This window comes from Carassius gibelio, chromosome B22, assembly GCF_023724105.1.
Source record: "Carassius gibelio isolate Cgi1373 ecotype wild population from Czech Republic chromosome B22, carGib1.2-hapl.c, whole genome shotgun sequence".
Lineage (NCBI taxonomy): Eukaryota > Metazoa > Chordata > Actinopteri > Cypriniformes > Cyprinidae > Carassius > Carassius gibelio.
The window spans coordinates 37,702,592-37,714,044 of record NC_068417.1 but is presented as its reverse complement, the minus strand read 5'-3'; the positions used below and the strand labels follow the sequence as shown (position 1 = coordinate 37,714,044).

At 38.1% G+C, this 11,453-nt stretch overlaps 2 protein-coding genes across 2 annotated transcripts; one reads left to right on the top strand and one right to left on the bottom strand.

Annotated features, from left to right (window-relative positions):
• The first annotated feature begins 283 nt into the window (after positions 1 to 283).
• ncbp2 (nuclear cap binding protein subunit 2) lies at positions 284 to 2,208 on the top strand. Its single transcript, XM_052590654.1, has 4 exons — positions 284 to 462; positions 1,126 to 1,307; positions 1,638 to 1,776; positions 1,935 to 2,208. Exons 1-4 carry the CDS (start codon positions 388 to 390, stop codon positions 2,004 to 2,006), a joined length of 468 nt encoding a protein of 155 aa, XP_052446614.1. The 5' UTR covers positions 284 to 387; the 3' UTR covers positions 2,007 to 2,208.
• Positions 2,209 to 2,864: 656 nt separating this feature from the next.
• On the bottom strand, positions 2,865 to 11,185 carry senp5 (SUMO specific peptidase 5). The gene is made up of 9 exons (XM_052590653.1): positions 11,017 to 11,185; positions 8,479 to 9,239; positions 8,295 to 8,400; positions 6,610 to 6,757; positions 6,467 to 6,514; positions 6,080 to 6,157; positions 5,531 to 5,668; positions 5,320 to 5,454; positions 2,865 to 4,391 (listed from the first exon to the last, which is right to left on the bottom strand). Exons 2-9 carry the CDS (start codon positions 9,095 to 9,097, stop codon positions 4,257 to 4,259), a joined length of 1,407 nt encoding a protein of 468 aa, XP_052446613.1. The 5' UTR covers positions 9,098 to 9,239; positions 11,017 to 11,185; the 3' UTR covers positions 2,865 to 4,256.
• Between the last annotated feature and the right edge of the window lie 268 nt (positions 11,186 to 11,453).

The window sequence follows — 11,453 nt, the reverse complement described above, 5'->3', positions numbered from 1 at the left end:
GACAAAAGTCCTCTAAAACCCTTCTAAAACGTTTAATCAATTATTTTCATATATATATATATATATATATATATATATATATATATATATATATATATATATATATATATATATATATATATATATATATATATATATATATATATATATATATATATATATTGTTATTATATTTATATATACGCACAAAAACATCTGTGAGTTCACAGTGTGTTATGGTTAACAGTAGGTGGCGGTAATGCACTGTTCTAGCACCGCGAACTGAAAGAAGAAGAAGAAGAGGAAAAATAAGTAGAAGAAGAAGAGGGACGCGTTTCCGCTTTCTTTACCTCCATGCTGATTTGAAAAATATTCAAGTTTGTCTGAATTTATTTTATTAATTTCATCATGTCTATGAAATTAAATTCTCTTTTCAGCGACTCATATGTGGATATAAGCCAGTATAGAGACCAACATTTTAAGGTGAGCAGTGTTTTAGCTTCTGATAAACATTCTGGCACCTTTTTTGTTTCTTTCACCTCAACACTATTGTTATTTTTTTTTTTCATTTACAAATTATACAAACTTAATTGTTTATTTGATATATTGTTTGAAAAAGTGTATAGATTTTGATTATAAAAAATACTCCCACATTACTGTTTATCTTTTGTGAAGCAGTCCTTGGATAATTAATATTCAGTATTTATTATTTTCATTACTCCATTGCATTCAGTGTTTAATTGTTTAATTCATACAGTTCCTTTAAAACGGTATGTTAGATACAGACTTCTTCACCAAAACTGCAATAATTGATAAAAAAGTATATGAAAAAAAAGGTAATACTGGAAGTATTATTACAATTTAAATAAATGTTTTCCATTACAAAATATTTTGTACTTAATATAATGATTGCTCTAATACATTTATACTACTGTAATAGTGATGCAGTGTCTTTTATACAACTCTTTGATTTTATAATGGAAATCTTCTGTAACATTATACATTTAATGTGTCCTTGCTGAACAAAAGTGTGTTTCATTTAAAAACGAAGCGAGTGTGATCCCTCAACTGTTGCTGATAGAGTCAGATTTGTCGAGCATTGCTCTTTCCTCAGACAGCAGCTTCTGACTGTGCTCTTCTCCGCAGGGCAACCGTTACGAGCAGGAGAAGCTGCTGAAGCAGAGCTGCACGCTGTATGTGGGGAACCTGTCCTTCTACACCACCGAGGAGCAGGTGCACGAGCTCTTCTCCAAGAGCGGAGACGTCAAGAGGATCATCATCGGCCTCGACAAGGTCAAGAAGACCGCCTGCGGCTTCTGTTTCGTCGAGTATCCTTTCAGCTCAGGACCAGCGGCTGTCAAATACTGTCACTGATTCTCTTTCTGCCCATTCAAATTAATCTTGACATTTGTTTGCTGCTGCAACCTCTTAAAGGCACAGTCCTCCAAAAACAAAAACTTTCAATTACTCAATTTTATATTATTTTACGTGGGGAATTATCTCTTTAGGAAATGCATCTTTTGCATAATTCCTCATCAGTTTTTGAGAGGAGCATGAATTGAATTTGATATATTAGTTCTTCAGAGTAACTCACGATCAAATTTGAGTCTCGGCTAGACTGTGAGACTAGTGTCAGTTCTTTAATGGCTGATGTGCAGATATTACACTCGCGCTGACGCCGAGCACGCTTTGAGGTTTGTTAATGGCACGCGGCTGGATGACCGGATCATCCGAACGGACTGGGATGCAGGCTTTAAAGAGGGCAGACAGTTCGGCCGGGGCAAGTCAGGTGGCCAGGTGAGTGATGAAGCACACTATCAAATAAATGTGATCAATAATCAGTACACTAATATTTCAGGAACACGTTATTTAAATTGTTTTGTTACTATCAAAACAATCCTAGAAGTATTTGATATAATGTCATGATATTACAAGCTTGTTCTTTGTGTTTCCAGGTCAGAGATGAGTACAGGCAGGATTATGACCCCGCCAGAGGGGGTTATGGGAAACTGGTGCAGAAACCTTGAACATATTGACTTCTGACGTTTTTTTTTTTTTTTTTTTTTTTTACATTTGATTAAAAATGTGTATGAACAGTATTTTGACAGGGATGGGGTGCACAGTAACAGATCCAGTTTCCTTTTGTGTGTGTGATATACATATTAGAGTTTAGTGCTTTAGGAAACTCATGTGTAGTCTTTCTTTTTTAATAAAGTGTGTATTATAAAATGCCTATTAAGACTCCCACTGTTTGTCTTGAGATGAAACCAGCATCTACTGCATGCATCATCTCAAATGTGTTGCCATCTAAGTCTGGTTTGCTGACACAAACTATTACAAAAAATAAAATTAATGGTAATGTCTGGTTGCTGTAACTGGAAATCAGAATACTGTACTGCTTAATAATTAGCACTTATGTAAAAAACCTGACATTTTGGCTCCAATCTCGACCAAATCCATTGCTTTATTTCTGTATTACAGTGCACTGCGCAGGTGTTGCCAAGTCCACAGTTTTCCAGCAGAACTGGGTTACTTTTTCCACTGTTGCTGCGGGTCGTTTTTCAGCTTCATTGGTTGACGTGACCCCACTATAATGTGACATTTACACCCAGAACATGACTAGTTTTGAGCAGCACTTTGGAGGATTTTGTTGTGAAAACCTGGCAACCCTGTATTGCTCTCTTGTGCATGTGGGTCAGAAGCACAATCGGTTCACATCCCAATTGAGCACTGAGGCTTATAAGTGTGAATGAAGCCTGTGTGTAAAAATAACTGCATTCATTTCAAATAATTGAACTTCAACCCATATGTATATAAAACTATTTTATTAAAAAAAAAAAATGATTCTAAACTATTTAGACACGTCTTAGATTTTGATAACAGGGTTGCAAAAATTAACCTTTATTTAACAGCGACCTCTTGAGTTGGACAATCGGCATTTTGTGAAGGTTAAGCGCCTCCTTTCAAACACAAAAACACACACATCACTGGTTACTCAACATGGTTTTCTGTATTTTTAAATAATGATGAAACTAGTAGTCAGAAACGTAGTCTGAGGTTATGATTCGTTGGTTCAAGTAACTAAAAGACAGTATCGCTCTTGAACGGTGGGTCACTGACAACAGTACAAATCTACTATCCTGATATCATTGTGTACCAAACAGCTTCACAAGGCAGAAAAGATGACTCAAGCACACACACAACCGCAACAAGCAGCATTCTCCTCTCCTGCTCGCATATTTCAACCTGATCTTATTAATCTAAATATCTAGTTTATGTTTCGATTTGGTGTACTGTTTATATGCAAAAATGGGTTGTGGGAGAGATGCGTATCATATGCACACCAGAGACCATTTCTGTTTTTATTTGGGGCACTATTTATACTTATTTTCACGAGACCTGGCTCCAAATTTAGCTTGGCCTTCAGCATTTGTATTAACCAATGACAGAACGGCAGGTGTTCGAGGATATATTTGTTAAGGTCAGTCTTCACCATTAAAAACAGTATAAATAGAAAAGGCAGAAACCTGCAGCTTTCACCGCGCTGTGCTGATTTAAACATGACCTTTGACTGACTTCAATTAACGACAGATCTACATGCTACAAAATCCATTCTAACCGCTGATGCATTCTGGGAAGAACAACGGAAAGTGCTCAGAAGTGAGAAATCAGCAGAATGGGCGAGTAATGCTGGAGGTTTACAGCAAGCAGCCTGGTGTTAAACATCAACCCTGCGGCGTTTTCATTAGAAACATCTGGGAACATATTTAGAGGACGATCAAATGTTAACAAAGCAATCTGGTCCAGGACTTTAAGAGTATCGCTAACAAAATCAGACTGTCCAGGTATACTGCTGTTTGACAGTACATTCATGAAACGCTTCCTGCACCTCAACAACGTCTGACATGTAGAAACTACAACGTCCTTCAAGTTTCAGGCTGCAAAGCAACAACTACGCTCTCTACAAAAAGAAACCTGATAGAAACACGTAATCTCAAGTCTTATGGCTGTGAAATGTAAAATAAAATAAGTAAAAAACAAATCTCCACACGCTTGTGAGGTTTTAAATCTTTGTGGTTGCCGGAAACAGAAACATGTCTCCTTTGCTGAGATCTCTTCCGTTCGTTTCTCTGAGAGTTCGGCTGGAGAAAGGCTTTTCTGAGCCGCCGATGTAGAGGTAAACGTGACCTGTACCCCAGCAGAGCGACAGGAATGATGGGACAGGCTCAAACGCTGGGAAGCTCCAGCTCGGGGTCTCTCCTGTGGTCCAGGGGAGTCTATGTGGTCTTGTGTTGGCTGAGACCGTCGGACAGTCTGCGCTCACACAGCTCTCTGTAGATCCTCTTGCGGACGCGTGGCATGTCCTCTTGAGTGAACAGCAGCGGCTTCATGAACGCCAGGCACTTGCAGTACTGACAAATGAAAAACACGCTCAGTTCTAGCATTTTAGTACACTCTTTTAACTGTACTGCAGGTATTAATCATGGCCACCATAACCACAGTCTTATATTGTGATACCAGTCATTTTATTACAGATATAGACTCTTATTAATCTCGATTTTTCATCTAAACAACAACATTTGTGGGATTACTTTCTTTGTCATTGGATAACTTGTCATTGGTCAGTGTAAATTTATCCTGGATGTTATATTTGTTCATTTGTGTTAATTTATCATACCATTGCTTTTCCCACTTGCACTCATAATTATGGCGGTGAAGAAAGTAATGTGACTGCATCATCACAACAAGCATTAATAACTAATGCAGAGAACAACACAAATCAGATATTAAAGCTGTGGTGCAATGGAAGAAGCGACTAATGTTTTCTTTTGTAAATAAATGCATCATATGCTCAGCTCTATCTATGCATTGGTTGTTTGTCTTGTTTTCACTGGTAATCCACTGATGACAATCCATAAGTGACATAAAAAAAACCTATATCAATAAAATCTAGATGATTCGTAACCTTCGATTTGTCTGTTTACACTAGTCAACATCTGAAGTGGATCAAAGCTTGACTAACAACTTTGATGACCTTTTTTGATCCACTTCAAATGTCGACTATTATAGACCAATGCATAAAATGCAACAAGTTTAATGTAACAGCTTTGGTTCTAAACATTTATCTCATCAGTCTGCCAGAAAAGCAGTTATAACACCTCTGTTAAACAACTTAAGTGTCATTCACACTATACATGTGTCTCGGTGTGAACAGGCCTTTATCTTGTTTGTGAGAGATGGTTCTTGCCCAGTCCTGTCCACGGAGTATCATTATCTAAATCTAAAGCGCTGTGTATCATCAGTCAGTCCACTCAACCCTACCACACTAACATTTCTCACCTCCAGGAGGAAAACCCCACAGTCATTGTCGTTCTTCTGCTGTGGGATGCTCCTGTTGACCACCATCTTCCAGCCCTTCTGAAAGACGGCTTGTTTCTTCTCCTTGGCTTCTGCCAGGATGTATTTAAGGATGTTCTGTGGAAGAGAGAGGCACACATGGTCAGGTCTCTGGAGAGGATGTGAGTCTGAACCCCCCTTCAGAAGCACTCACGTCCACAGCGAACTTGAACAGGATGCCCTGGGAGTCGTAGAAGTTGATGCTTTGCTTGGAGACGTCCACGGTGATGAGCGACCAGTGGATCTCCAGGTGCAGAGGAATCAGGATCAGGGTCTTAGAAAACAGATCGACCTGAGCGAACGTGGACAGACGGGACACGTTAGGCACTCTGTGTACTCTGTACAGTGCCTCTCTTCGTTAAAATAAGACACAAACTCCATAGTCTTTAGAAAGATAATAAACAAGGATTTTGAGAGATGTCCTTCTCTTATTTTTCCTTTTACAAAGGAAATCAGTGGGCTACAATGTTGTTTGATTCCTAATCTTCTTTAAACTATCTTCTTGTGTTTTTTCGCAGCACAAAATGTAAATGAGTAAATGATAACAAATTGTATTTTTGAGTGAATCAATGCTTTAATCACCTACTTTTGCTGAGCATGTGTTGAAAAGAACAAAAAGTGGATCTCCATGCAATAAAACAAAAACGCATGAGATGCAAGCTGTTTTCATCTGTGTGTGATGTTTGCATGGCGTGACATTCACCTTTTTGGTCCATCGTCTCACTCCTTCATAACCTTTAGCTACGAACTGTCGGTAAAAGAAACTGTTGAAGAAATGAACCTAGAAAATAACAAGGCGTCAGAAGTTATGAGAGGAATTAATGCAACACTGATTCATTTGCAAGATTTCCAAAAGGAAAGGATGTTTTTAAATGCTGCTTTGATTGAAAGTGTCCACTATGTGAGCTGAGCTTTATACGTTGCTTCACTACGGATATGTTTGCCCCCAAAATATTGATCATTCAACTAAATACAGCTTTTGACTGCCTCTTTTGCAATAAATGTACGGTAAGTAATATATCCCACACTCAGTTGTGAATCCCTGATATTCAGAGCAGTGTTTGCCGTTGGATGCCACTGATGCTTTTACCTTATGGTTTGTAGCTTCCATGATCAGTTCTCCATACATGTTAATCACCTGGAAACACACACACACACACAAACACACACACATCAAATCCTGCCTGGTGTCAGTCTACATGCTTGTACTGCTGGAGCTCAGAGAGGCCTTACCTGATCATTGACCCAGTTTTGGTCATCAAGGGTTGAAAGGTCATCTAAGGTCAAAGTGTGCTTGTTGTAGGTCACTTTGAAGAAATGCATAGGAGCACAGGCCAGACCAGCCCTGTACTTGGCCACTTCTTTTGTTATCAGCTTCATCCTGTAGCAGAATACACACAATATAAAGAGCAAACCTAAGTGGAAACACAAATTCAGTTTTCTTTGAAATGTTAATGGTTTATATAACACATCTAATGTAATCCAGCATGAGAGATGGCTAGTTTTAAACACATCAAATCACCTTTCACTCAGACCGTTTTCTAAAATTGTCAAGTTCAACCATATAATCCTGTTGCCAAAGTCACATTTAATTTTAAGGTGTCCTTATTACATGTTATATGTACTTACTATTGGAATAACAATAAATTATGCATAATTACATGCAAGTAACCTGAGACAAGCCCTAATCTGAACCCGAACCATATAATAATTCAGTTTAATTCAACTTTATTGTCATTGCATGTGTAAGGTACAAGGCAATGAAATGCAGCTAATTAGCATTACTCAGTACTAAACAACAACACCTTAAAATAAAGTGTAACCAAAAACTGTAGGGGTAGGGGTTGGTATGATTTTAAAAATATTTTTGAAAGAAGTGTCTTCTGCTAACCAAGGCTTAATTTGAACAAAAATATTAGTGCTGTCAAATGATTAATCACATCGAAAATAAAAGTTTTTGTTTACATTATATATATATATATATATATATATATATGTGTGTGTGTGTGTGTGTGTACTCTGTATATTTATTAGGTGTATATAAATACAAACACATGCATGTGAAAGTGAAGTGACATTCAGCCAAGTATGGTGATCCATACTCAGAATTTGTGCTCTGCATTTAACCCATCCGAAATGCACACACACAGAGCAGTGAACACACACACACACACTGTGAGCACACACCCGGAGCAGTGGGCAGCCATTTATGCTGCGGCGCCCGGGGAGCAGTTGGGGGTTCGATGCCTTGCTCAAGGGCACCTAAGTCGTGGTATTGAAGGTGGAGAGAGAGCTGTACATGCACTCCCCCCACCCACAATTCCATCCGGCCCGAGACTAGAACCCACAACCCTTCGATTGGGAGTCCAACCCTCTAACCATTAGGCCACGACTTCCCATATATATATATTGAAAATATTAACATGCATATATTTATATTCATACAATTCATATTATTTATAAATGTTTTTAATATGTAAACTAATTCTGTCAAACGATTAATCGTGATTAATTGCATCAAAAATAAGTTTTTGTGTACATTATAAATGTATGTGTACTGTGTATATTTTTATGTATATACAGTATAAATACACACACTGTATATATTGTGAAAAATATTTACGTTTATACAAATATTATATTAAATTCTTACATTTTATATTACATGTAAATCTATTTAATATATAAACATAAAATTTTTCTTAAATACATGTGTTTGTATTTACAAATACATAATAAAAATAAAGTATTCACAAATATGTAAACGCAACATTTCTTTTGAATGTGATTAATCGTGATTAATCGTTTGACGGCACTAGTCTGACCTCCAGAGGTCTTTCTAATGCTCATGTTTCTGCTTTCACTTGATTTGGTGCCCGACTTGTAGAAAAGCATGATTGAGTGAGGATTAAACTTGCCTGTCGTTTAGATCCGACTGAAACGTCTTGTTCAGGTGATCGAGGACGTCTGTCTCACTCAGCGGAGTGAAGCTACCGTATTTCCCATAGAACTGCTCCAGGAAGTCTGGAAGATGAACACATGCACACACACTCATTAACAGAGAAGAGACACCAGAAGCTGTCAGACTCATGCAGACTCTACCGTGAATGCTCTCGATGATGCCCTCGGTGGTGAACTCAGCCGGAGGCAGTGGAGCGGGCTGTCCCGTGTCCTCCGTGGAGTCGCTCCTGTGCTCCTCAGCGAGGGATCTGCAGTAGTGATGGTCCCAGGAAGTGCTCAGACTGGGCGGCGCGGTCTCCATTGCGTCTGGCTCTGTGTGGGGTTTCTTCATCAAGTCATTGCGTGCGGCAGAGCTGCTCAGCTCTTTGGTGTCGCTGTTCTCCAAGCCGTTCACCAGGACGGTGCTCTCCCTCCCTCTCTCAGTCTGGGACAGCTCTGGCTTCTCTTTAGGAGACGGAGCCTCGTCCATCTCTGAAGCGGCGTCTGCTTCCAGAGTCACCACCTCCTGCTCTTCCTCCGCCGCCGTGGAGCTCACCACCTCCTCCTCCGCCGCCACTTCTTCTTCTTCTTCATGGCTCAGCATCTCTTTCTTCCTGCGGCCGCGTTTCTTGGACACCTGCGGGTGTCCCGGCGCGAGGGGCTTGCCGTGGGGCCCGCAGCAGTCGCACGTCTTCGGCACCCGTTTCCTCCTGGAGCGTCCATTCTCAGGCATCTCGCCCGGTTCTGCCCTAACGGAGCTTTTTGCTGCCGGGACCCTCATCGAGAACCCTACCCCATTCCTCCCGGGAGCCTCTCCACCCGTTCTGGGCTTCTAGCAGCACTCCTCCATCCACGCGCTGGCGCTGGATCTCGGAAACGGGATTCTGTGGATGTACTTTTCTAATCTGGGCACTGAAAAATGTCTTTTAAAGGGAGAAAGAGTAAAACGGACTTAGTGATTTTTGATTACATTCGCAGAAATAGCATTGAAATTATGGTGTGGGTAACAGCTATTGATCACAGCTGCATTAAGAATAGGGTTTTTTAAAAATTACACATATACATATACATACATACATATATATATATATATATATATATATATATATATATATATATATACACACACATAAGTTTATACTATATATACACAAGTTTTTGAACAATAAGATTATTTATGTTTTTTTTCTTTTTCTGCTCACCGAGCCTGCATTTATTGGATCCAATTACGGCAAAAACAATAAAATGTTGAAATATTTTTACCATTTAAAATAACTGTTTTCTATTTGAATATCTGTTAAATTATAATTAATTTCCGTGATCAAATCTGTATTTTCAGCATCATTCCCCCAGTCTTCAGTATCACATGATCTTCAGATTGTATCATTCTAATATGAGAACTGCTGCTAAAGAAACATTTATTTATTTTATTATTCTTATTATAATTATAATTATGTTTCAGGTTTCTTTGATGAGTAGAAAGTTCAGAAGTACAGCATTTATCTGAAATAGAAATCATTTGTAACATCGTAAATGTCTTCATCATCACTTTTGATCAATTCAAAGCATCCTTGCTAAATAAAAGTGTTCATTTCTATCATTTCTTTACCAAAATAATCATATTCATATTTGAATGCTATAGTGAGTGTATAATGTTACAGAAACATTTTATTTAAGATAAATGCTGATCTTTATATTCATCAGAGAATCCTGAAACAAATAACAATGGGAAATGTTTCTTGAGCAGTAAATCATCATATTCGAATTATTTCTGTAGATCATGTGACTCTGAAGACTGGAGGAATGATGCTGAAAATGCAGTCCTGATCACAGAAATACATTATGTTTTAAAATATATTCACATAGAAAACAGTTATTTTAAATAGTTCATTTATTTCACAATATTACTGCTTTTGGATCAAATAAATGCAGGCTTGATGAGCAGAAGAGACTTCTTTAAAAACAATATTAAAAATCTTACTGTTCAAAACCTTTTCACTGATAGTGTGGACCCACATACGCTTTCATTTTCACAGTTTCAACACACACAAGTGTGTCTAACTCTTGTCTAACATTGAATAAGATATTTATTATGCTTAGATTATGTGTTAATGTTGCTGCTCAGTCGGCTGCACGTTTTCTGATGAAGAAATGTCAAGCATATTTGTTGATATTTCTAATAATAGCAATCGCATTGTATTTTGAAGGAGGCTTCTATCGTACAGAACCATTCCCATCATACTCATATAACACTGTATTTATTTATTGTAATCAAATTTAGTACATCAACATGTTAAGAGCACGGGTTAATGAGCATATCATATATCATACAGTAGGATATATAACTATAAAGGATTATTATACAGGTGTACCATGGTATTTATATGATTCAAGCTACTTCAGTGAACAGCGAGGTATATGTTTGACGTTACTACTACAACGGATCGCAGACATCATCCGGAAATCAGACAGATTTACTTATGAATATGAGACAAATATGACTGAATTAAAACATGAATCCATACAACACTAAGGCACTCAGGGGAGCTTTGAGCACAAATTATCTGAAGGGGATAGTGATAATCAGATCGTCAAATGATCTAAAGAGATCATTTATTTAACAATAAAACACAACACAAACCCCAGCTGGTCAAGCCCTCGCGCACAAAGAGCGCGGGGATCTCTGATTTACAGCCTCACCGTGTGTCGGTCTCAGGTACGAGGTGAGCAGGACCTCTGAGGCTGTGCGAATAAAGTCCGATCAATATTGCACTGATATCGATATCGATAAAAGTGAGGGTTTTCTGGCGTTGTTGTGGTCGCAGAACGAGCGCGGCGCATGTCGATGACGTCACACACCCAAGTGTTTTGGCGGCATCTAGCGGAAGGGAGATCTTTTATTATTATTATTATATATTATATTTTTGTTGTTGTTGTTGCCAATTTCGTATGTACAATGTCTTTGTTTTTCCCATTTTTTTAATTATAAATTTCATGATATTTAAATATTATACTTTTTTTGTTGGCTTTATATTTTGAGTCTTACCCTTCAAAAAGTAACATATTCTATATATTCATAAATTCAAGACTTGCTTTTTTTTTCTTCTAAATATAACAGTCTGATAACAAAAAGCAGT